Below are 25,352 nucleotides of genomic sequence, written 5' to 3'. Positions count from 1 at the left end.
CTCTGGTCCTTCAGTTTCACTAAAGAAGAATCTTCATGCTTCAGTTTACATCTCCAACTCTGCAGGAACAGTTTGAGGAAGACCCCTTTCTGTGTCAGCATGATTGTGCCACAGTGCACAAAGCAGGCTCCATGAAAGCACGGTTGGATGAGTTTTTTTGTGTGACTGGCCAGCACAGAGCCCCGACCTGAACCTTACTGAACAACTAAGGGATGAACTACAACAGAGATTACAGGGCTAGGAACGTCTGTGTCCAGCATCAGCATGTGACCTCACAAATGCTCTTTCTGGATGGATGGGAAGGATTTTTCCACAGACACACTTTCCCCAAAAGAGTGGTTAGTGCTGGTCATATTGAGGCTGGATATTGTTTCTGCTCTGTGCACATGTTCAAGATCATGTCATGGATCTTATCAATGGTCTCACATGTGGTGATGGAGACCGTGTCCTGTCTTCATCACAGAAAACATTATTAACATGGCTTAGATAAAGTGTTGTGAGGAAAACAGCTCCTATTACACCTTATCATGTGCTGCCTGTTAGCAGTGCTGGTATCGATTACTGTGTTTAATGTATCATTTGTTGTGTGTCAGCACTGAGGGAATTCCCAAACACAGGATCAATACAGTAATTATAATGCTCATCTAGCAATTACAAGCAATGACAATGGTGGTCATTATGATTATCAAAGTGAGTGTGTGATGGGGTTTCCGTTTGCAGACAGCAGGGATTAGAGGATTATCTCTCTCCCTGTCTCTGGCCATCTCTCTATCATTCACGCTGCACGGATTAGTTTTATCTACAAGGTAATCAGGGCTTTACTGTTGTCTGACAGGACTACAACTCCCACACTCACACACAGCATGCGTCGGCACTACACACCACTGCAGTGTTGACTCAAAAGACTTAAAACAGACAGAGAGAGGGGGGAGGTGGGGAGATAAAGTGGAAAGAATCAGGATTTCCGCAGGAATTGTTTTGTAGAAAATAAGTTCTTATCACTGCAGAAACAATATGAAACCACCTGAATGAGATTTTCTGCTCCAACTTTCTTTGCACTTGGAATTAAGAACCGCTGTGAGCCTTTGGGTTTCATTCCAGAAAGATATCAAAATCCACATATCTGTCTAACACCTGTTGGAAACAGATAATAACACAAAACCCCTCAGTCACAGTCACACTTAGCTGCTGCAGAGAAATATGTTGTCGTTTTCCACCTGTAATCGTCTGAGAAATAATGAAAGCAAGGACATACAGTCATGGTCAAAAGTTAGTACCCCCTATTTAAAAAAAAAAATCAAATCTGATCATAGTGGGTCTTAGTATTAGCTCCCTCTTACTGCTTCCATAGTTGTGTTAGCTGCAGCAGGTGCTGCTTCCTCATCAGTCCTCGTTGAATTGATCATCAGCAGGTTGTACAGACCAAACACAGTGCAGAGAGGGAAAGACATAAACAATGGTGTTAGAGAAGCAACTGCTGCTGCACATCATTCCTCACAGGAGTGGATGTAACAGCAAATCGACCACCAGATGAAAGTATGAATGAGGTTCTGAGCAAACATGAAGAAACAGAAGGAAAAGAAGCTCAGAAACCGATAAAAAAAGTCGAAGGACCATAAGAAGCCAAGGCTGATGGGCTTTCGTGTGTTTTCCCAGCTTTGCAGCTACTGTGTATCAGCCTCACTAAACATGTCAGCTCTGTTAATATTGCTTTGGGGACGCTGTCAGTTATTGTTGGCTGTGTGTGCATGTTTATATGCGTTTCTCTATGAATGGCTCTATAAATTATAATTACAGCATGCATGCCACATTCCTAAATGTTCCCTCTGAGTCAAAGGAAGCACACGTCTGACTTGACCTTTACTGTATCCGTGCTGTAGAGCGGCGCACATACAACATCACATCCTGTGTTTGTTTGTATATAAAAGTGTCTGTGTCATGATGTGTGGATTTGTTAATCGTGCTATTTTGCTGCTTTCTTGTGTTGTGACCTTCTTAGTTAAACTTCTATTTTGGTAGGTGTGTTTGGGCTCGTTTTACTTCCTGCCCTTTTTCCCCTCCTTTGTGATTGGCTTCCCCACCCTCCTTGTTTACACCTGTGTCAGAGTGATAAGGTAAAACAGTTTGTTTGGAACCATTGAGGCTTACATGAACCACATGATCACTGTAGCGGCGACATCAAAGCGTGTCGCAACTCTCTTTCTATGGCTCTGACCTGTGTCTCCTGTGCTTTGTGCCATGTTTGTTTGCCATACCTGCACCTTATCAGTTTTTCCTGAGTCCCTGAATGTTTCTTGTCCATGTAACACTGGGTTTGACTACTTCCTATATTTCTTCCTACATTTTTCTCATGACATATCATATTCTGGAGGATTTAGCATTTCCCAACTAATATCTTTTGTATCAAAGGGAATTACTGTTTCTGACTGTTTTTTAAATAACAACATTTTTCTGGAAAAACATTTTATTTTCTTGATTTTGGGATAAAACAAGATTATTTTTTAAATATAAGGATTTGGATTTGATTACTGTTGGAGTAATCCAGCATGCTTTGGTTTGATCATTTTGGCTTCTCATTAAATTCTAAATCAATTTGATAATTCTGATGAAATGGCAGGCATACGCCTTTAACCCTTTCACCAAGGCTGAACCTCCTTGTCAGACAAAAACTTTCCTTGAGGCTCTGTGGCTCCAGGTGGCAGCAGGGCCAGGTAGACCGGAGTGATGGCGCCCTCGTCTGGTGACTTGTGGGCGTCTTGACTGGTCATGTCAGTGCGCACCCATCCAGGACAGCAGGCGTTCACTAAGATCTGAGCAGAACAAACTCTGTTAGAAACACACTTAATGCAACAATATCACATTTTGAAACAAGTTTTTTTTGCAGTTACCCCGTCATTTGGTCTCTCTATGGACAGACGCCGAGCCAAGATCATGGACAGGGTCTGAGGACACACAAAGGCCTCATATTTGTTCATTGTTTCAGAGCATTTCAGTTTGTCTCATCTTATGACTCCAGTTTTACAGACTGGTCGTACCGTCAGTCCCATTTTAGACACTCCGTACGCCGTCGTAGGCCAGCCCCCCTGCTTGTGCTCATCTTTCTTGGCCTCATTGACAAATCTCTGCATCAGTCCCACCACCTCGTCCTCTGTGATGTCCTGGCTGCGGAAACGCTGCTGAAGAGCCGGGCTGCTTTGGCTCAAAGCTTGGGAGCCGATCATGCTGGAGACATTCACCACGCGGCCTGAGACACAGACAGACAGGAGACATCTGAACCTGCCCATCGATCCTCTGTATTCTGAAGTATTGCTAATGTTTGCGACCGTGTTCATACCTCCAGCTTTGATGAGCGGCAGGAAGTGAGTCAGCACGTCTCTGGCAGCGAAGAAGTTTACCTTGAGGGTCTCCTCTGCCTGGATAGCAAATGGAGTTGTGTCCCCAGCTGAAGAGCAGAGAGAGTGTTCATATGATATGATGACTTCAATCAAAGGAGCAAGTTGAAATCAGATTATTTATTTAAGAAATATGTCCCACTTTTGAAAAGAATCCCAGCGTTATTGACAAGAATGTCCACTCCTCCGTACTTGTCTTTAAAAAAGGCAGCAGCAGTGGTGATGCTGTTCACGTCACTGACATTGAGCTGGTGAAACAGGGGCTTCAGTCCCTCTGAGGCCAGAGACTCCACCGCTGCCTGACCACGACCGCTGCAGAAGAAGTACAAAACTTACATTGACTGTCAGTTTAATTCTCTGAAGTCTGTTTTCTGTGTGTCTCCAATCAACCAATTAGAAGAGTGCATTGTAGTGCATATGTGTGTAAATGTTTTTTTTACCTATGCAGGATTTATTGTGAATACATAAAATGTCATATACGGTAGTCACTTTTGTATTTTCCATATTTGTAAATACATTTTACATATATATTTACATATACATTTAAGGTATTATAGAATCAGTTGTATTGTTTGTGGTCTCAGATTTAATCCATACTTTTGACCAGCAGATGTCACCATTCATCTGTCCTCAACCCTTCAGTCACTGGTGTCTAAAGTTACAGGTGATCATTTATTATTCATCATGTATCTGTGACTTTGATCAGGTGAGCTACCTACACGTCTCTAGCTGTGAGGTAAACGTCTCCCTGGAACTGTTTGCAGAGCGCTCGGACAATGGCCAGGCCGATGCCTTTGTTGCTGCCTGTTACTACGGCAACCCTGGATGACATGTCTGTGCAAAAGCAGAAAGGTCAACATACATATTAAAAGCAGAAAAATAAACAGGATTAAAATGCAGTCAAAGTCTATTCAAAAACAAATAAATAAAGTCACACATGTTATCAAAGGGCAAAGTGAAAAAGATTTGCCGAGTCACGATGACACAGCAAAATCCTAATGTATATGTCTAAGAGCCTACCATGTACAGCATTTTTACATTTAAAACTCATTTTAATGTGGATATTAAACCAATCAATATGTTTTTGTGGTTGTTTTATTTATTTATTTTTGACATTTTTATTATGTCTATTCTACAATTAACCTCAATCTGGAAGTTTTAAATATCACTAAACCTGCAGGTTACTTGACAAAACAGTCTTTGGTTATAGAGAAACTGTAGCACTGTGTGCACAATGTATTACATATCTGCGTGTATGTATGTACTTCATCATTATAGATGCAGTATATTGTAAACTGAACCACGACCATCAACTGTCATTTGTATCCCAAGTGTGGTAAACGTCATTACTTCAGCGGGGATGCTGAATCTGTAGCTAGGGATACAGGTTGGCTCACCTGACACACACACACACACACACACACGTGGACAGTGTGCCATTAGTCATATGACTTAATCCGGTGAAAATGAATTCGTTTTTAACAACCAAAACATTTGCAATCAATGCAGACACACAATAGCCTAATTATTTGTCAACAACACAGTAAATGTAGAATTTTATGATAAAAAAAAAGATTGACTGCAACAGCGTCTGATTATTAGTGCCATTATTATAGACTTAATGTTATTATATCATTAGTTATATAACAGTTTGACAGTTACACTACAGTAACAAAAACTTTTCTTCGTCATTCTGGCATCATCAGTACCAATAACAAACACGCATTAAATCGTCTTATGTTACAAAAACCTCTTATAAAGTGAAACAGCGGGTTCTCACTTACTTGGTGCAGAGTGAAGCTCGGTGCTCACACAGCTGTTTCGAAGCGCTGCAAACCCAAACGGGAGTTGCCTTAATGGAGGAGAGAGAGTTCTGCGCAGCATCACCGCGCAGACCCGGAAAAAAGTGTTGTTGTTTTGAAGAACGCCTCCAGATCCTCTGCACGCACAGTACTCCCACCTGTCCTACATGTTCTCCTTTGTTTTCATGGCTTATATGTTGGCAGTAATCTATTCCTTAAACCAAGACTTTTGTAGGTGAATCCAGCAGACAGGACACTAAAGTAAGTCAGGGTGTGGACTACTTGCAGATTTTTTTGACATATATACAATAATCAGGGACAGAGCTGCCAACTTTTCAAAAAACCTTGGGAGTGAGATTCTGTAGGATGTGACTTTTTTTTGTACTCATGTTGTGCCATTCTGGCGGTTTGTGGGGCCAAAACCCACTGATACAGGAGGTCTACTGGAGATGGACATTATTGGTTATATTCTGTGAAGCAGACAGCTGAAGGTCTACTGCAGGAACATCTGGATTAAGTAGATGTGATTTCCTGCATTCAAGTGGATTTTTGGGTGGTACGCTAAAGATGTGCAACACCTTATTCTGAGTCATGTTCATCTGATCAGGACTTGTAGGCCTTCTAAACCTGCGCTGAACATTCAACCAGATAACCCTGTGTGACCCAACGACTGTGTATGTACCACAATATATCTTTATTAAATGAAAGACTTAGCCTAACACTAAATAAACAATGATTATGAGTTGATGTTTTGGGCATGGATACACGGCGTTAACAGAAGGTCTCCTGCTGCTTGTTTATGACAGCTTAGTTTACATTCACAACACAAACTTAAGTCCACAGGCAGAAGCACACACAAACTTTCAAGATTTAAAGTTTTAAGACAGTTAGTACTTCATTGACGATGGGTCACTCATTGTAACATGCCTGATATTTTCTGCTTGGTTTCCACTAGAAACTTTCCACCACAGTTGTCTCCTTGCAGCTCTTCTTCTCTGTCTCAGGACTGATCGGATAATGCAGTGAATACTAGAGTGGGTTACAGTGGTGCTTCTCAGCACCATCTACCATCACGGAATTTGCAAAGGAACAAACGCGGCCCAAACGTCTTGGCCCAAATTGGATTTTTTTAGGCGTAAGAAATGTATGTGTGGTGTAAGTGCGTGCGAAGACAGGCAAAATCGTGTGTCACACAGCGAAAGCGCGTGATTTGGCAGCTCTGTAAGGATAGATACTAAACAATTATAAGACAAGTCTTTATTTAAAATAAAAACATTTTCTTTTTTAATCTCTTAAGACAAGTTTGTTTGTTTTCATGTAAAAGTTTTTGTGGAAAAGCATTTTTTTCTTCTCTGTTTTGGAACATTTGAGTTACAAAGTTCACTTCATTATAAATGATAAATGATATAAAAAACAATACAAAAAAATCTAATTTGATTGCTCTTGATTTTGGCTTCTCTTTAAAATTCTGAATTGGCAGTCAGCCACCTTTAACCCTTTCACCAAGGCTGAACCTCCTTGTCAGACACAAACTTTCCATGAGGCCCTGTGGCTCCTGGTGGCAGCAGGGCCAGGTAGACCGGAGTGACGGCGCCCTCGTCTGGTGACTTGGTAGCTTTTGAACCAGCCATGTCAGTGCGCACCCAACCTGGAGAGCAGGCGTTCAGTAGGATCTAAACACAACAAAAATGTATGTTAGCAATTAGGGATTTAAAAAATGTAGTTAGATGTTAATTCTACATTTCTGTTTATGTTTTGAAGATAAAAAAAGCTGTCACCCCGTCATTTGGTCTCTCTTTAGACAGACGCCGAGCCAGGACCATGGACAGGGTCTGAGGACGCCCAAAGACATCATTTCTAACCATTGCTCTAGCATTGAAAAGGCATGTCAGTCAAAGTTTATCACATCTTTACGACTGGTCATACCGTCAGTCCCATTTTAGACACTCCGTACGCCGTGTCAGCCCAGCCCTCTTGCGTGTGCTCTCCTTTCTTGGCCTTGTTGACAAATGTCTGCATCAGTCCCACCAGTTCGTCCTCTGTGATTTCTTCGCTGCGGAAACGCTGCTGGAGATCCGGGCTGCACTTTTTCAATGTGTTAGCGCTGACGAAGCTGGATATGTTCACCACCCGGCCTGTGACACACACACACACACACACCTGCTGCTCACCAGACTCTCCTGTGTGGTTTATGTTCCAGTTCCAGTGCTATCAGAGCAACTCATATTCCACCAGTATTACAATTATACAATGTAATGAGCTAATTACTAAAGAGACTGTCAACTGTGTTCATACCTCCAGCTTTGATGAGCGGCAGGAACTGAGTCAGCACTTCTCTGGCAGCGAAGAAGTTTACCTTGAGGGTCTCCTCTGCCTGGATAGGAAATGGAGTCGTGTCTGCCTCTGAGGACAACAGACAGTGATCATTAAAGCTTATTTCATATATACTAGAATAGACATATTCATAACAATGTAATCAGTACACCCAAATCAGATCCCTGATTATTAATGTAATCATATATACTTTATATTGTCTGTGTGATTGTACCTTTAAAAGCAATCCCAGCATTATTGATGAGGACGTCCACTCCTCCATACTTCGCTTTGAAAAAGGCAGCAGCGGTGGTGATGCTGTTCAGGTCGTTGACATCCAGCTGGTGAAACAGGGGCTTCAGTCCCTCTGAGGCCAGAGACTCCACTGCTGCCTGACCACGGCCGCTGTAAAAGGAGCATATAACTTATGTTTACCTTGCGTTTATTCATCTAAGAAGAGGAGCTGCTGGGGACTCCTGTTTTTTGTTGTTGTTGCCTCTTTAATATAGTGTGGAAGCTGCAGAAAGTAAAAGTGTAAGTCATGGGAGGATGTTGTAGAGTTGGACAAGGATGGACCAGTAGAGAAATGAATCAATGTTTAGTATAATTTTTTTGTTAATACATTAAATTAAGTACAATTTATAAATCATGTTTATGTTTTTTAACTACCTTTGTCCTTGTCGGTAAGAAAAATCTGCTCTGACTCTTATTTAGAAATTTTTTGTTCTTCCACTTTTATTTTGAAGTATTAACTCCCCTCTCTTTCAGGTGTCTTTGTCTTCCCCCTGTCATCTGTCACTCCTCCTGCTGATTAGCTGCCCCGCCCTAATGTGTTTCACCTGTGTCTGATCATCTTCCCTTCCCTCTTGCTACCTACTGAAGCTTGTCCTGCTTCTGAGTCCAATCTGTACCGCGATCCTGATAATATCATTCAAGAAGTGAATGTTTGTAGCATCACTAATTAAAAAATATTTGTTTCAATATAATGTCAATGGCACATTCTTCAGCTCATTAGTCTTAAACTTCAGCACCATCTTGGCAAAATGCTACTGATGTTTAAAACTGTTTTTAACAGGCCACTTATTTAGGAGCATGATGTTTTTGCACTTTGATGAGAAAAAGTTAACTTTTATTTATATAAAAAGATATACAGCATCATGTTCAGAACTGGCCCGGGTCTCAGCAGGTGAGCTACCTACACGTCTCTGGCGGTGAGGTACACGTCACCCTGGAACTGTTTGCAGAGCGCTCGGACGATGGCCAGGCCGATGCCTTTGTTACTGCCCGTTACTACAGCAACCCTGGTTGACATGTCTGTGCCAAAAAGGGAGAGTTCATTAAACATTGATATTCATAACAGCAGAAAAACAAACAGGATTAAAAGACAGTCAACTTCTATTCAAATAAACTCTGAGTCATTCATGTTATCCACTGTGTGGGAGGGCAGAGTGAAAAAAAAAGATTTGCTGAGTCACAATGACAACGGCGAGGAATCAGAATTCACAAATTCACAACAAAAAAAAAACGTATGACCTTCAGCCCTGATCCAGACAATCAGATGAATAAACAGGTTTTACAGGGGTTTCTGTAGGTGGACTGGGTGTGACTTACATTACACCTCTACATGAAGACCTTTAAGATAGGTGGTTCATTATAACACATCCCTGCTCCGGTCATTGCATTACACTGTATCTGCCCTGTGCAGGGATGCAGGGGTTTGTATCAGAGCTACAGGCCGGCTTCCCTGCACAGGTAACAAGTCACTAACATGACTGAGACACACACACATCTACAGTCAGTATGACTGATAACAAATGTGTGTATCAACCAAAGCGGGTGCACACAATTATGTTTCAACAAAGTAAGCAATAACACATAAAATACACTGACTGCTATAGATTTCTTTTACTCTTGTTGTCAACATCATAGACTTCATTAATTATATCATACATACATCTCACCAGTGGTGGAATGTAAACTAAGTATTTCTTTACTGTAGGTTATAGTAAATGCTTATATATCTATACTTAAGTAAACTATTCTATACAATGTTTGTCGTTACATCTCCGAAGTTTAAACCAATCAGGTGGCTCTATCAGCTCCAATAATAACAGAGCTCACGCCTGGCAGCAGCACAGCAGTCACTGTCCTCCTGTCCTTTGCAGCTAACCTTACCAATGAACATGGATGCAGAGTCAGCCTGATGTGAGCCGCCTGTGGGCTTATTTAAAAGATATGTTAATTACTAATTACTAATAGTGACATCTGCAGAGGGGCAGAAGTATCCAGGAGCTGGATCTGCATTCTTTATTAACATGGCACCACATGAGACTCATCGCTGAGTGCTTACTTTTAATCATTTTCACTTAATAAGGATTGTAATGTAGCACTTCTACTTTTACGTAAGTATATATTTTGCTGGGTAATTGTACTTTTACTTCAGTACCAAGCTTCAGTACTTCCTCCACCGCTGCATCTCACACTTCACTGTAAATAATGTAATCAAAAGTTGACATATTTAAAATGACATCAAAACACTCGCGACTAAAGTGAAGAGCTCCACGTTACAAAGCGGTTGATAAAGTATAAAAAGATGGAACAGCTGGTTTTGACCTACCTGCTGGTGTTTTAGTGCAGTGATGCGGTTACAGCTGCTCAGAGTGCTGCAAAACGAAACGAGACCGGAGTTTTTATGCAGAGCCGGAGCGAGTTCTGCGCAGCTTCGTCGCGCAGACGCGGAAAACGTTTACGTTTTAACTTCTTCATTAAACTATGAATATAATTCAGTTCATTTTACTACATGTGGGACTTACAAAATTGTATTTATTATTAAAATAATGTCCTAATTACGCTACCAATGTTAGTCATTAAAATGTACCGTTAACCTTTAGTAACATCATGCAGCAGTTCATGAGGTTTAAATGTTTCCCTAACAGACTCACACAGGAAGTCTGGATTTCCTTATCACAGGATCCACAGGTTGTTATCCGCATACATCTCCAGGGCAGGAAGTGTTTGGATACATGGATTGACCTGGCCTACAGGAATACTTAGAGTAATAACAGATTTCTTAGAGCATGTCATGTGAATGAATGAGTTCTTTAATATTGTGTACAGCAGTGATGTTTTTAAATTAGGAGAAAACTTGGTTATTTCTCTGCCAGCTTTATCTTCTTGTTTCTTTCACTTTGTACTGTAAACAAGATGTGGGGACTGATTTTCCTCTAATCGACTCCATCTTGCTGTCCTCTGTGTCTTACTGAAGAAACCTCTAGTTTCCCTCCACTGTCATGCTGCACGGTTGGCTACGTCCACCTGCCCCTACTTGTTCTGCTGTGTTTGTTTTGCTGTTTTCTCTAAACCAACGATTTTTCTGTGGCTACAGCAGTCACGACACTAAATCAAGTTGTTCAGGTTATGTCTCAGGGTGTGCGCCACAATAAGCAGGCAAAGTTTACTTAATTACCGTTTAGCATGACTTAGATTTTCTAAAAGACAGAATGAATAATGATGGAATCAAAAATCATCTTCAAACATCGTGGCTGCTTTTTTGGTTGTTCTTTCTTTAGATGATTGCACTCATTGTTAGTGCAGATTGTTATCTCACTGAATGTGCAAGCTGCAAATGGAAAAGGCAAAAAGCATTTTAGCAAAAAACACATTTTATTTTTTTATTTCACTTTAAGGCAAGTTTGCTTTTTTATGTAAAACATAAAAATGTTTGGCAAAGTAAATCAGTTGATAATGAAGTTTTAATCACATACACCAAAAATTAGTATTTGCTTTCAGCTCATTTATATATTGCTGTATTTGACACAGCAGACACACAAACGCACCGCATTTAACTCATTAGTGTTTCATGGAATACAAGGAGTCATTTGGTTTTATTACCATATAAAGAAAAAAAATCTGCATGAGGATTCGTCATGTCATGGACACACTGTCCATCACATGCAGTTAACCCTTTCACCAAGGCTGAACCTCCTTGTCAGACACAAACTTTCCATGAGGCCCTGTGGCTCCAGGTGGCAGCAGGGCCAGGTAGACCGGAGTGACGGCGCCCTCTTCTGGTGACTTTGGGGCTTTTGGACCAGCCATGTCAGTGCGCACCCATCCTGGACAACAGGCGTTCAGTAGGATCTAAAACACGACAAAATTGTATGTTAGCAATAAAACTTAAACAGACAAAATATGTCGTTATATTTAGATGTTATTTATGTCTTAAAACGAGCTGTTACCCCGTCATTTGGTCTTTCTTTGGACAGACGCCTAGCCAGGATCATAGACAGGGTCTGAGGACACAAAAAGACACCCATTTACAACCATTGTCGTTCCATGTTTATCACATGTTAAAGCCTCATTTTTACATATTTCACACAGACTGGTCATACCGTCAGTCCCAATTTAGACACTCCGTATGCTGTTTCAGGCCAGCCGCCTTCCTTGTGCTCGCCCTTCTTGGTCAGGTCAACAAATTTCTGCATCAGTCCCACCACTTCGTCCTCTGTGATATCCTCGCTGCGGAAACGCTGCTGGAGCTCTGGGCTGCACTGGTTTAAAGTGCGGGAGCTGACAAAGCTGGAGACATTCACAACACGGCCTAAAACAGACACATCCAAGGACAGACGAAAAGCCTGTGACCAAAATGTGTGAGAAAAACGTCTGTCCATTCGCCTACGCTTTAAAAAAATGTTTGGAGACTGTAAAATGAGTTTGTACCTCCAGCTTTTATGAGTGGTAGGAAGTGAGTCAGCATGTCTCTGGTAGCAAAGAAGTTTGTCTTGAGGGTCACCTCTGCTTGGACATCAAATGGAGCTGTGTCTGCCACTGAAAAGTAACACCTCACCAGTCATCCTCTTATATAGCTACAGGCAAGACTGTTAGTATAATCTTGTTGGCAGTCAAGCTAAGGGTACACTCAACCGAGCTATTATGTAACAAACCTTTAAAAGCAATCCCAGCATTATTGATGAGGACGTCCACTCCTCCATACTTCTCTTTAAAAAAGGCAGCGGCGGCGGTGATGCTGTTCAGGTCGTTGATGTCCAGCTGGTGAAACAGGGGCTTCAGTCCCTCTGAGGCCAGAGACTCCACTGCTGCCTGACCACGGCCACTGCAAAAGGGAGCAAAGTGTTTTTTTTTAACTTTCACTTCGTCTTTATTTTATATATATGTATATATATGTTTATGATTCCATGTGTGAGCTACTTACACATCTCTGGCAGTCAAGTACACATCTCCTTGGAACTGCTTGCAGAGCACTCTGACGATGGCCAGACCAATGCCTTTGTTCCCGCCTGTCACCACGATAACCTTCACAGACATGTCTGCTCAAAATGAGAGAACACACACCTAGCTTTCAGCGTTCTATCCACACAAACCTGTTCTGTTATCAGTTATAAAGGAGCTCAGATATTTTATCTGGTAATCAGCATTGAATGAGGTGGATGTTCTCTTGGTGCCTGCGTGGGTTTTCTCCAGTTTTTTCCCCACACTTTGACATGCATGTTTGGTGAATGGATGATTTGGAACTGGCTGTAGCATGCATGTGTGCCACGTGGTGGAGTCCAGCCTCCTGTGGCCCTTTCGCCACAAGATAAAAAGAGACATTGGTAATGGATGGATGGATGGATGGATAAACGAGTATCAGTGGTTTCTACTAAAATGCACACCATTGGTGCCACTATGGTGACCCTGAAATCAAAGGTGTTAAAGAATTTCAGGGGATGCGTGGCTTATGCATGAGGGGTGATTGATACGTTTGCATCCTGAGGTAGAAGGAGTCATTAAAGTAAACCTGGTACATGTATTTTTCCACATATCTCTCCTATAGGTACACACTTGGTCCAGCGGTTTTGGTTCTCTTCTTTGCAGTCGCCTGTGAGGTGATGATGACCTTCTTTGCAGGATGGGGGTCCTCTTCCTGGTTCTCTCTGGCTCGTTTAAACTCGGTCACCCACCTCTCCACCATGCTGTCAGAAGGGGCTGCCTCCCCTAGTGTGGCCACCATGTCTTCATGGACCTCCTTGGGTGATAAGCCTTTGAGAGTGAGGTAGCGGCTGACCGCTCGCAGGGCGATGTTGTCCATTTTCAGTGCTGACTTGCAGAAATACCAAAAAAGTAAAAAGACTTTTGGTATAATCCGTCAAAAACGTTGAACTGCACATGCATGCTCCTTCTACTCCGGGTCACGGACTTATCAATCACCCCCGTGCAATTCAAATTATAAATCGAACCACGTGTTTTATGGCACATTTGGGAGATACGTCATGACCTTTCGCCTGCAGCTGCTCCTACGTTACATAACGATGACTTTCAGTTCGCTTTTCAGTGACGCATTATCAAATAGCTAATATACGTACACGCTGCTAGATAGCAAACCAGAAGGTAAAAGGCTTCTTACTTCTTGCTGGTCTTGGCGCTGCTGAGAGGAATGGTGGGCTGCAGAGGATGTATGGTTGAATATATGGAATATGGTTGTAAACCAACAAAAACGTCAAAAAAAGGGGCGAGGAAGCTGGGCGGAGTTTGCGCAGCGTGACTGCGCATACCCGGAAAAACAAGATGAGCACATGGGTTTGGGAGCTACCTAGAGAGCAGCGGTGAAAAATCAAGCTAAATGAGGACAGAAATTAGGTATTTTATTTGGATTTTTGAGCATGCACATTTTTGTGTATTATTCAATATATGTGTTTTATAATTTAATACATAAAGTGTCACTTAATTGAGATATTGTGTGTGGGGTTTCAGCTCAGCCGTTAACTGAGAAATGTGTCAAATCTTCACGAGTTAAGGTTGAACCCATTAGTAAATAATTTTATAGTAACCTGGTACTTAATTTTAAATGTAAGCCTTCGAATACGTTTGCTATGTCACTGGATCAGAAGTAGAACACTGAAAACAATAAGTTTTAATATAGGACATACTACAGTATAGATAACACTAAATTAAGGGAAACACCGGGAATAAAAAGTTAAGATACACAGAGTGGGACTTAGCTATTTACTATTTACATTCAGATATTTAGAGACACGTGGATAAACAAGATACATTGAGTTTATTGTGCTTCTGTTTGTCACCACAAGGCTAAACGGGTCCAGAAAGGGTCATGTGTGGTCACAGCCAGCGAGCTGGACGAGCTGCGAGGAAGAGGAGGCGGAAACGTGAAAGCACCATTCTGTCGGGTAGAGACAAGTTCACTGATGCATTGTTCCTTTCTATAAAAGTTTGTAGCTGTCCCAGCACGGATCCCTCTCTGTCTCTGTGCAGTCTCCCTGTGCCACCAGCCGCAGTATGTGAGGTTGATGAAGTTTCTTCACCAAAGAGGATTCAGCTCCACAGTACTGCAGCCGGTGCTCTTTACTGGTACGACTCTGGAATCCTATTTTGGCACCATCAGTAAGACAAGCCAAATATATCGGTTTCTCTAAATGTGACAGTGAACGTGTGTGTCCTGTCCTTCTCGATACAGACACGGGCAGAGGTCTTCAGACTCTTAAATCTATAAAGGTAATCCACAATCAATAATCAGGCCCCGTAATTCAGTAGTATGGATAGAAGGTGGAATAACAATGTTTACATGTTAAGATATCGTCTTTGTCTGTTCCTCATCAGCCTGGTGAGCTGGTTATTTCTCTACCAGAATCTTGTCTGATCACAACCTCCACTGTTCTGGACAGCTATGTGGGACAGTATGTTAAGAGGTAAACACACAATGCAAACATATTTCTATCAAATCTTGCTTTCTCTGGCATGTGTAGTTTTTTTCATGGGCTGTTGATGTCTGATACATTTGCACATCCACTCACTGAATTTAGAATGGCCCATAGCTGGATCCGTGAAGGTGTAGAAGCTAAGTGTCAGTTATTTTCTCTCCACAGCTGGAAACCATGTCTTTCACCTCTGTTGGCGCTCTGTGTCTTCCTGGTGTGTGAGCGGCACAGAGGTGAAGCCTCTGATTGGTTCCCCTATATTGATGTTCTGCCCAGCACCTACACCTGCCCTGCCTATTTCACCGATGACATCATGGCGGTTCTGCCTGCCAGTGTGCGGAGGCGGGCCCTAGAGCAGAGGGAGGTGGTGCAAGAATTGCACTCCTCCAATCAGAACTTTTTCAGGTTCCTTCAGCCAATTCTGAACAAACCCACTGAGGATGTGTTGACCTATGAGGCACTGAGGTACTCAAACACAGTTCAGCACAACCCTTTACACAATAATGACAAACCTCCTGTGTTCCCAGTGAATTTTACCTAAGGCTGTTTTCCTCTTCTGTCTTAAAGGTGGGCTTGGTGTAGCGTCAACACACGCTCTGTTTTTATGTCCCAGCCACCTAACAACTTCCTGTCTGGGCAGGATAATTATGCTTTAGCTCCCTTTCTGGACCTGCTCAACCACCGCCCCGATGTGCAGGTAAATACTTTACACCTTCATGACCTATCGTCCATCCTGACTTCTTTAGAAAAGATGGAGTTTATTGCATGTTTTTCGTCATCACACCTGTCTTTCTTTAGGTAAGAGCAAGTTTTAACAACCAGACAAGATGTTACGAAATCAGGAGTGTGGCTGGGTCTCTGCGCTACCAGCAGGCTTTTATTAACTACGGCTCCCATGATAACCAGCGACTGCTGTTAGAGTATGGATTTGTGGCTACTGCCAATCCCCACAGTGTGGTTTATGTTGACACAGGTGAGCTAAAGAAAAGAGACACAATGTTCTGTATGTGGTTTTTACTTGAAGATGACACCGATCAATGTCCTACTAGAAAAAAGGAGTTAAAGTCTATGATTAATAACAAATGATGGTGTTTATTCGTATGCGTCTTTCTGTGGTTCCTCAGAACTTCTCTGTGATGTTTTAAGAAGTGACAGGAGTTTGGATCAGAAGATCAAGTTTCTCAGAGACAACAGCTTCTTGCAGTGAGTGATTTCCCATTTGCATGTCATTTTATGCTGTTATTTGTCTGTAGATATGAATGACTGATACTTCTCCTCCTCCTGCCAGTAATCTCACTGTATCCAGTGAAGGCCCCAGCTGGAGACTGATGACGGCTCTCAGACTGTTGTCACTGCCACAGTCACTATAGTAAGGCCACACTCACACACATTCATATGTATTTAAAAAAAAATGAAGCTTCTCCTGCACTAAAATCTGTTTACATTCTTTGACTTTATCTGTGCAGTGTATCTGGTTTAACATGAATTATTATCAGACCTCTGTGTACATCTTTCAGTCACCACTGGAAGGCAGTGTTGCTTGGCCAGGTGGTGTGTGAAGAGAGGGAGGAGTGGAGCCTTCAGACAGCAAAGACTCTCTGTCAGCGACTGCTGCAAGACACATACACAGCTCTGCATAAGGTGTGTTTGTAAATTGATTCTTCTTCAGTGATGCAACACGTGACCTGTTATTGTAAGTGCTCTGTGTGTGTGTTTAGATCTCCCACCTCCTCCAGGACTGTGAGCAGCCAGTCAGAGAGCAGCTACATGTGGTCAGGTCACTGCAGCAGGAGGAGAGGTGCATCCTGGGAAGCTGTCTGGAGGCACTGGAAAGCTCACTCAAACAGACTGACAATCACCAACTTGATGTTAGTGATGTGAGCTGACATCTGTTCTGTCAGTCGATACTATATGCCAGGCTGTTAACGGAAGGGTTTCCTGCCATGCTGATTGACCATCATGCCAGACAATGGCCTTATAATGGCCTTACGTACCACGACTGGGAGTCACACATTAGAACCGAAGCTACAACAAAAACAGTGTTCTTGACAGAGAGAAAAACTGATATGTAGCTATAGTCATGTTTTTATATATTTATTTAAAACATCTTCATTCAGTAGTTAGACTTTGAAATTCAGAAGATAATAATTTGCACATATACACATATATTTTGGATGGCATGTTTGTCTTTATGTGTGGTTGTTGAGTTAAACAAAACTTTGGGGACCCTCAAGGTAAAGTCATTTGCAATGTAAAATCTGTGTAAGGTGTCTGTTCCTTTCCAATGTTACACAGATGAGCTGCAGTAAGAGCTGTCCCTGTCCCTGTCCGTATTCATAGAATGTGTTTATATTAGTCAGAGCTGAACAACCGCCTTTTTTTTCTGGTGACGCTGGACAGTCTCCATGGCAACTGTGGCTTCGTAGAGAGGGACTGCTTCTTCTGCCTGAGGCCTGCAGAGACAGATGCGTTGGATTAGATTGGCTTAGCCTACAGCTTGTCTTGTAGACAAAATAATGTGATTTTGACACTGGTGATACAGAGATGATTGGCTGTAGAATGAAGGTTCTGAGTTACCTCAGCACACCAGCTGACATCTTCTCAACAATATCCTTAAGAATATCTGTAAAAGTCTGTTAAAGACAAACACTTTAAACATGACCTTGAAGGTTTTCTATTGCACAGTAAGGTCAGGATACGGAGGTATCTTCCTTGCTGAGCTGATGAAGCCGTCCAGACCTCAGGGTTGAGGAAAGACACAGAGGCTGATTTTAAATACAATAACCTGCAGTCAGGAGGATCCAACTGCAAAATATATGAATAGACACAGTGAAGATTATTATCATTCATTTTTCTTCATCTTATTAATCAATCAATTTTTGGAAGTGTTTTATTTAAAAGCACATTGGATGGACTCAAGCTGTGGCTGTGAAAGAGCATGAACTCAGTAATGTGAAAGGGGCTCCTGTCTCACCTGCAGGTCATGTTGTGATGTGACCCAGTGCCCGCCTACTCCCAGTACACTGATGATGTCATGTTTGTGCGGAAATAATTTCTTCTCCTCGTCATCTTCCTCCGCTTCATGCAGACGGACTTCACATGCAAAAAAATGACACATCTGAGTTGAAATCTTGATATCAAGCAAATAAATAGCTTTACAGTTTTAAATATAAGTTGTTTTACCTCCAGAGTCTATGACTAGATCCACTCCCAGTCCCCCTGTCTCCTCCAAGACCTCTGACAGCAGGTCTGATGAGCTCTTGTACACCGGAATAACCCTAGCTTTATACACAAAGAAACAGCCAACATTGAAACATTTCATATGAATGCATGTAGTTTCTAATATTGTCCACATGGTGGCAGCAGGTTCTAGCTCAAAATATGCTTGCATTAGAAGTGAGTTCTAATCTATACAATCGCTGTTTTAGGTAGGAATTCAGACAGGAAAAATGTAAGCCAGTGGGAAAGGCAGGAAAAGACGACCTCACCAACTAAAGGATCCTGAACCCCTGAGGAAAATATGAAGCAAAGAGGAAGGGAAGCAAAGAAAAAAGGTTTGAAGTGTAGCACATTAGCGTAAAAGCACAATTTCTTTAATTCCAGAGTGTCTTTTGGTTTAGATTTTACACACCTACACTAGGCCGAAGCTGCTCCAGGAATGTGTGTTGTTGTGGTGAGTGTGACGTGGTCAGAACCTTCACTCCATGATAACAAGCCAGCTGGATGCACGTGAGGCCGAAAGGCTTTGAAGTGACAGGAGGTGAGATCATTGCACACTCATTCATAAACACACACACACATATTTTCATCAATACATGATGTTTTCTTCCATGTATTTACATACACTGGCTCCATCCATGACCAGCAGTGTGTGTCCAGCTGCTATGCGAGCATGTGTGTGTAAAGCTGTGTAAGCACTAAGGCCATCACGCAGCGCTCCTGCGACACACACTGAGCTGAGCTTCTCTGGTTTCTGAACTGGAGAAGAGAAGCAGACATGCACAAATTTATTAAATATCTTTTTTCTGTAGAAGTGACATTGGAACACAATTTAATACTTTTTGAACGACATTCAATTCACTTAAGGGAACCGTTTATTTCTCTCTCTCGAGTTTTGTCCAAGGTTTAAAATGTCACGAATCTTTGAAAGAGAAACGCCATCTGTACACTAAGGGTGCTTGCACACTATTCTGATCTTTCAGACTTCCAGCACACCTTTTTAAAGGTTTACAGTGTATGACAGGCAGAGCAAATACGACACAGAACATTTACATAAAACATGCAATCAGTGTTTGTTTTGTGGGCATGTCTGTTTGTGTGCCTTACCTAAATAGTGTTCTTCTATGTCAATGACTTCACAGAGTCCAGAGCAGGGGGAGTCCAGAGGAAGAATACCTGTGATGGTAAAAGGGTGATGAAATACTGCTGAGTATTGGGTTTAGTGAACTTCTTTCATTTAGACATGAGAATAGATGTAGATGGAAATCCTACCTGCAACCTCATCCTCTGGCTGAAAGAAGGTGACCTTTGGGCCAACTGTGGGACAAAACACAAAATGATCAATTAAACCTGTGTAGCCAATTCCCCTTGTATTCTGGACAAGCATGTGGCTTGAATGCAAAGCACATAGAGAGTGCACAACCTTGAAGGACGACTCCAGCCACCTCTCTACCGACGGGGATCAAATCTCTCTGGATTCCCACGTCACTGAGCAGCTAAAACACAGAGATATGCAGAGAAAAGAGGCATCAGCTCATTTTACGTATAGGTTCAACGATCTTAACTACAGCAGCACAAACAATACATAGCATCATGGAACATTTTTACAGCATAGTGTAGATCTTTATGTAGTGACACACACACATCAAACGTTATATTAATCAAGTCATAACAAAAACTAAAGGTCTTTCAGAAATGTAGAAATGCTTATTCTGCATGCAGTAAACTTTGTTTTGTTTAATTATGCTGTTTGTACAATGTAGCTGCCTCAAGGCATCTATGATGTGACCACACTTTTTAATTATTTTCGTTCACACATTTAACCTGTAGCTGGCAGTATGCATTATTACCTTAAGGTCCAGCTGACTGAGTCCACATGCCTTCACCTGAACTCTGACCTGATGGCTGCCTAAAACCTCTGGAAGATTCTAGAAAGTGTCAAGCAAAATAAATGGCATTTCATTTCATACATCATAAACATGTTAGACACTTCCTTGCTCTGAATGTGTCCTTTCTACAAATATGCTACTGTTTCCATCAGCAGCAGTGATGTGTGCAGGTGGAGCAGGTTTAAGTAGCTTCTAATCTGATGTTCAATGTGTTAATGTCTTAAAATGACATCCTCCAGTTAGCACACAGCACTCACCGTTTCCTGAATAACGAACTTGGGCTCAGCATCACTTACACCAGCTCGGCAGAATAAGCCTTTCATACTGCGGTGCTGCGATTTTATTTCACGAAGAGAAACAGGTGGAGGATCTCAAAATGTTAAAATATAACAGGGTTTCATTCATTAGCTGTGTCTTCCGCAGAAGAAACGTACTGCTGTTTTTCTGTTTACGCTAGCTTGAGTCAGGTGACCTTTTGTTCTTCGCTGCTCTTAATGACATCATCATCTCTGCAATACCGCCCCCTACTGTATGTTAGTAATCTTCAAATACCGGTCATAAAGAAAAACTCATTTCAACAAGAAGACAAGAGGCAAAGCCGACATTTATTAGAGGTTAAAGTATGTACATATTTACACTTTATGTTACACTCTATTCACATATTTGATGTCAAGATATTTCTCAGTTGTTTTAAATAAACAGTCAAATATAATTAAAATAAAAAAACATGCCATTTTCCCTGGGTTACTTTGTTGTATTCGGTGCAGGAGCACTGCTGCTACTGATCCGTTTATTTCTCAGCGTCCGTGAGGTCGAGGCGTGAAAACGTTGTTCTGTCCTCGCGATACTTTGCATGATGACGTGCTTTAACATCTCGCGATACGTCAGTAGCGTTACCCCATTTTCCAGCTGTCCCTGAGTCGGTCGGGATTTTAGAACCACGGGAGAATCACCGGAAAAGGTTTTGGTGATAAACCAGCACATTTCTGGAGAAGATACCTCATTATATGGCCACATGAACGCGCAACGAGCTACCGAATCCGGTATTTAACGATGGAAACTGAACTATGAGGTAAGAGCAGGGTGTAGAATGGGTGATGTGGAAGAATGTCCCTGAGCGGGCTGACGAGCTGACGTTAGCTTCACACTGCTTAGCCTGCTTGCTAGCTGCACTGATGTTAAACCGTTAGAGCCGCTACTTGGCCGTGAATACCGGGTATAGCTCATTAATGACAGTCTCTAGTCATGATATCACCCTGTTTAGGAGGTGTCTTATGTTGGACTGTGCAGCAAGAGTAAAGCGACCAAACACTGGAAGGTGGATTCAGTCAGTCTGTAGTAACAGTTAGCCTGTATGCTAATGTTAAATCACTGCATCTGCACTGCCTGTGACCGAACGCTAACATTGACCGGTGTGACTTATGGTAAACCTTAGCCTTGTAGTAACTGGGTGCGCTTGTTGTAAGGGGATGAAACATCCAGGTTGCTGACAGTGTTCCGGCAGACAGCGAGTATCAGGGTGGAGGTTTTCTCAGCCTAGTGTCTGCTGACATAAATCCTGATGTCAGTCACAGCTGTCCGTCTGTATGGCTGTTCAATGAAAACAACCCCGTGAGAACATTGTCATCCTGTTTCTTAACACTAAAAATGGTCGTGGTTGTTAAGCAGACCTCTTTGTCATTGAAGAATGAAACTGAGATCACACAGGAAGTGAGAATAAACAGATCATCAGACCTCGGCTGTTACTGTAAACGCTCTTTCCAGAGGACCTGGCATCATTCTTCTGCATTAAGGGAGGTGTAACTTGTAACTAGCGTTGTGATTGACAGGTCTTGCTAAGCTCCATCAGTGAGTGTTGGTTTCCATGGTAACTTGGATGCTGACAAGTGGAATCAGACACGTATGGCATGATGTTCAGTTAGTTTTGTTTGTCATTAACAGACTCATCGTCATCACTGTTAAAAATGCTCGACAGACAGTGAGTAGTTATGACTGACCATTTCGGAAATCGTTAAAACTGTTTAACACAATAACAAAAACGTAACTACACTGTGGCGTAAACATTTACTGTATTGGATTTTAAATCATTTTAGCTGAGTTAAGTCATAAGTAATTAAACGTCACCCTCAGCTCACAAAACTATGGATGATTTCATCTCGTTGAAGGTTAACACTCAAACTGAGCAGACTATTCAGATATGCTGGGGAAGGCCAGTGTGTGTGCAAATATTTGGGAAATCATTTTTATTATAGTTATGCAGTTGGCAACATTTGTGCATACTAATCAATGAAGATTTTTCTTCTGTTAGAAATCATGTTTATGGAAATGAAGTACAAGTTTGGTTAGCTGTCAAAACAAACACCCAGTACAGTTTTTTAGGAAGTTCAAAAGTTTACCTGTATGCAGAGAACAGGGTTCAAACAGAGTTCAAGACGTGCAGCTGGTTTCAGGAGGGACTTACTTCAGAAGACCTATAAATGAAAGCATAGAACACAGTTTGTTCCATCATATCCCAGGACTCCATTCCACATGATTAATTGTTTAATTCAAAAAATAATTAGTTTCACAGACCAGCGTCCAGCAGGGATAGAAGAACGGTGACAGTGCTCCCAGGCTTAACATTAATAACAAATCTGGTAATCAGTTGTATGCACTTATATGTTGTAACCAAACAATAGCCTGTAACATAATATCACCCCTATGTAAGATAAGATAAGATAAAACTTTATTTATCCCAGAGAAAATGATTTTGCCAGAGGTTACAGGTTACATTAAAAAATAAGAGTATAAATAAATATTAAGTGAGTGGCACCCAGTTATACAGTCTGATGTCCACTGGCAGGAAGGGCCTCCTGTGGCGTTCTGTGGTGCTCTTTGGTAGTCTCAGTCTACCACTGAATGTGCTCCTGTAGGACAGCAGTGTGTCATGCAGAGGGAAACATGATGTTAAAAACACTGAGGAGTTTCCTCAGTATCCTCCTCTCTGTCACCTCCACCATAGACTCCAGCTCCACTCCAAGGACCGAACCAGCCTTTATAATGAGCTTTTCGAGTCTGTTGGTGTCGGCCGTCCTCATTCTGCTGCCCAAGCACACTACAATGTAGAAGATGATGCTGGAGACCACTGAGTGGTAAAACATCTGCAGCATGGTCTGTTGGATGTTGAAGGACCTGAGTCTTCTTAGAAGATACAGGCGACTCTGTCCCTTCCTGTACAATGCATCCATGTTTATTTGACGAGTCCATCTTGTGGTCAATGTGTAGATGTAAAGCTAGACATACCATTTGAACAAGAACATGATATGTCATTGTAACCTAAGGGGTCATGTGTGCCCTATAGATGCCTTCAATGATGACAATGAATATTACGTTTCTAGGCCTGTTCAGAATCAAACATGATGAATTTATGTTGATTTTACTTGTAAGAACATTACTTCATGACTCTGAAATTTTACTAGTTCTGTGTTTCATTTAAGCTTGTTACCATCCAAGTATTCTGCTGTCAGTTTTCACATTGCGTTATCATTAGTTATCTGTGGAGGCTGTTGAGCATGTGGTGGTGGGAGCCTAAGGGACGGATGGAGTGATGCAGGAGGAAGACTGATGGAGAGAGTGGTGAGCTTCTTTACATGTGTGAATGCATGTGCATGCGGGGTGGGTGTTGTCACCTATCAGGCCCCTCCACTTGACAGCAGTTTGATAATGATTTGGTAGTGTGCGTTAGAGGGGGACAGATGCAGAGCTCAGGGTCAGTGTCAGAGGGTGTTAAGAGCGGGCGTGTCATTGGTGTGTGAGTGAGAAAGAGGGAGACCTCGTTGTGTTTGCGTGTGTGTGCTAGATACAAATGCACACGTGTGTGTGGAGGAGTGTGTAGAGTGTGATAAAGCTGTTGTGGATGCCTTGCAGTACTCTCATGGTTTAGCCAGCCGTATAAGATACAATAAACAAATACGATCCATGCTCTTAAGATTGGGACATAATTTAATTATCTGTTTTATCTTCTTTTTTTCATTTTCGCCTCCCTTTGATCAAACAACAGCAGCGTGACTTTGCTAATTAATCTTCTGAGTGAACTTTAGCTTTAAAAATATAATAACAATTAGGAATGCCCATCACAGTCGACCACACAACCACACAAATGACATTGATAGTAATTTATACCACAGTAATATGGAATGAGGAAAACAAGACAGATCTTTCTGGATTGCACTGGTTCATTCAGTTAATAATTTATTTTCTGTCAATCATCTAAATGGATCAATTGTCTCCTCTGTTATGCTCTACTTCAGACCAGAGACAATGAGGCTCAGAAGGGTTTAGGGTTGTACTCAGTACAGCAGACCAAAAGAATCATTTTACCAGTTGCAGTGAGGGACATATTGTATGCGACTGTGAATTTTCTCTTCTGCGAATAAACAAAAATTGGGGGAGAAAGCAACAAATGTGAGATAGGACAGACATATCGTATGTTCATACTGTAATTAGTGCATAAGCCGTAAAACTTACCGATAAACTTACAGTAGAAAGCAGCATGAAAAAGGAACACTAACTGGCTGATCATATTTATCTGATCTTGTAAAACCTTTTATTTTATACAACTTTGAGAAAATTATCAGTTTCAGATTTGATGTATTGATCCAGTGATCATTTGCTAGCATCCTCCTGTCCTTTTCATTACTCTTAAGTACATAAAAAACAACAGTTTTACTGTATCAGGAAATGTTACCACTTGCTTGAGGGTGATTTATTTCACGGTTTGTTTGTTGGAGGCAGTGTCAGGAATGTGCTTGTGATTTTACTACAGTGTCCATAAAGGTTTTAGAAACCAAAAGCACAATTTGCAATAGTACATCATTTACATTTTTTTGTAGAGAGCTCTGTAAAACTCGGTCATCCACAGTGCAGGAAATGGTTGGTTGGCATTTGTCTCGAATTCATTGATGGAAGAAAGAAAAGAGGAATGTCAGAGGGGGTCAGCAGGAAAATAAGGGGGGAGGAGGGAGAAAGACAAGAGTCTGAACCCTA

The 25,352-nt window shown here is 41.8% G+C and overlaps 6 protein-coding genes across 15 annotated transcripts in view; 2 read left to right on the top strand and 4 right to left on the bottom strand.

Moving 5' to 3' along the window:
* Positions 1–2,446: 2,446 nt before the first annotated feature.
* LOC114447717 (carbonyl reductase [NADPH] 1-like) lies at positions 2,447–5,258 on the bottom strand. Its single transcript, XM_028424126.1, has 7 exons — positions 5,177–5,258; positions 4,112–4,226; positions 3,535–3,704; positions 3,335–3,442; positions 3,036–3,244; positions 2,889–2,942; positions 2,447–2,810 (listed from the first exon to the last, which is right to left on the bottom strand). The coding sequence occupies exons 2-7, from the start codon at positions 4,222–4,224 to the stop codon at positions 2,637–2,639; spliced, it is 828 nt and encodes a 275-aa protein (XP_028279927.1). The 5' UTR covers positions 4,225–4,226; positions 5,177–5,258; the 3' UTR covers positions 2,447–2,636.
* A 1,178-nt stretch (positions 5,259–6,436) lies between these two features.
* Positions 6,437–10,202, bottom strand: LOC114447713 (carbonyl reductase [NADPH] 1-like). The gene is made up of 7 exons (XM_028424121.1): positions 10,125–10,202; positions 8,707–8,821; positions 7,743–7,912; positions 7,490–7,597; positions 7,121–7,329; positions 6,973–7,026; positions 6,437–6,867 (listed from the first exon to the last, which is right to left on the bottom strand). The coding sequence occupies exons 2-7, from the start codon at positions 8,817–8,819 to the stop codon at positions 6,694–6,696; spliced, it is 828 nt and encodes a 275-aa protein (XP_028279922.1). The 5' UTR covers positions 8,820–8,821; positions 10,125–10,202; the 3' UTR covers positions 6,437–6,693.
* Positions 10,203–11,241: 1,039 nt separating this feature from the next.
* Positions 11,242–14,039, bottom strand: LOC114447715 (carbonyl reductase [NADPH] 1-like). The gene is made up of 7 exons (XM_028424122.1): positions 13,911–14,039; positions 12,720–12,834; positions 12,451–12,620; positions 12,227–12,334; positions 11,899–12,107; positions 11,746–11,799; positions 11,242–11,647 (listed from the first exon to the last, which is right to left on the bottom strand). The coding sequence occupies exons 2-7, from the start codon at positions 12,830–12,832 to the stop codon at positions 11,474–11,476; spliced, it is 828 nt and encodes a 275-aa protein (XP_028279923.1). The 5' UTR covers positions 12,833–12,834; positions 13,911–14,039; the 3' UTR covers positions 11,242–11,473.
* setd4 (SET domain containing 4) lies at positions 14,030–17,343 on the top strand. 2 transcript variants are annotated; one of them, XM_028424104.1, is made up of 12 exons: positions 14,030–14,143; positions 14,593–14,691; positions 14,777–14,872; positions 14,979–15,016; positions 15,122–15,210; positions 15,388–15,684; positions 15,787–15,916; positions 16,018–16,192; positions 16,344–16,422; positions 16,508–16,588; positions 16,737–16,860; positions 16,938–17,343. In XM_028424104.1, the coding sequence occupies exons 2-12, from the start codon at positions 14,616–14,618 to the stop codon at positions 17,103–17,105; spliced, it is 1,353 nt and encodes a 450-aa protein (XP_028279905.1). In that variant the 5' UTR covers positions 14,030–14,143; positions 14,593–14,615; the 3' UTR covers positions 17,106–17,343. The 2 variants fall into 2 exon arrangements, with proteins under 2 accessions (XP_028279905.1, XP_028279906.1); XM_028424105.1 differs by lacking the exon at positions 16,938–17,343 and having other exon boundaries at positions 16,716–16,850.
* Positions 17,298–20,798, bottom strand: LOC114447705 (quinone oxidoreductase-like protein 1). 3 transcript variants are annotated; one of them, XM_028424107.1, is made up of 13 exons: positions 20,585–20,798; positions 20,289–20,366; positions 19,862–19,934; positions 19,711–19,755; positions 19,546–19,614; positions 19,064–19,197; positions 18,851–18,962; positions 18,708–18,728; positions 18,403–18,501; positions 18,194–18,312; positions 17,919–18,024; positions 17,797–17,842; positions 17,298–17,672 (listed from the first exon to the last, which is right to left on the bottom strand). In XM_028424107.1, the coding sequence occupies exons 1-13, from the start codon at positions 20,648–20,650 to the stop codon at positions 17,576–17,578; spliced, it is 1,065 nt and encodes a 354-aa protein (XP_028279908.1). In that variant the 5' UTR covers positions 20,651–20,798; the 3' UTR covers positions 17,298–17,575. The 3 variants fall into 3 exon arrangements, with proteins under 3 accessions (XP_028279908.1, XP_028279909.1, XP_028279910.1); XM_028424108.1 differs by lacking the exon at positions 18,708–18,728; XM_028424109.1 differs by lacking the exons at positions 18,708–18,728; positions 18,851–18,962; positions 19,064–19,197.
* Positions 20,799–21,229: 431 nt separating this feature from the next.
* The window catches only part of LOC114447694 (intersectin-1-like), a 33,812-nt gene continuing 29,689 nt past the window's right edge, over positions 21,230–25,352 (top strand). For all 7 annotated transcript variants that reach the window (XM_028424093.1, XM_028424091.1, XM_028424088.1 and 4 more), the window contains exon 1: positions 21,230–21,399. The gene's annotated coding sequence lies outside the window, so the exon portion shown is untranslated. The remainder of the gene's footprint in view (positions 21,400–25,352) is intronic.

This window comes from Parambassis ranga, chromosome 15 (assembly GCF_900634625.1).
Source record: "Parambassis ranga chromosome 15, fParRan2.1, whole genome shotgun sequence".
Taxonomy (NCBI): Eukaryota; Metazoa; Chordata; class Actinopteri; family Ambassidae; genus Parambassis; species Parambassis ranga.
Note: the sequence above shows the minus strand (reverse complement) of the source record. Positions and strands in the feature narration are given on the sequence as shown.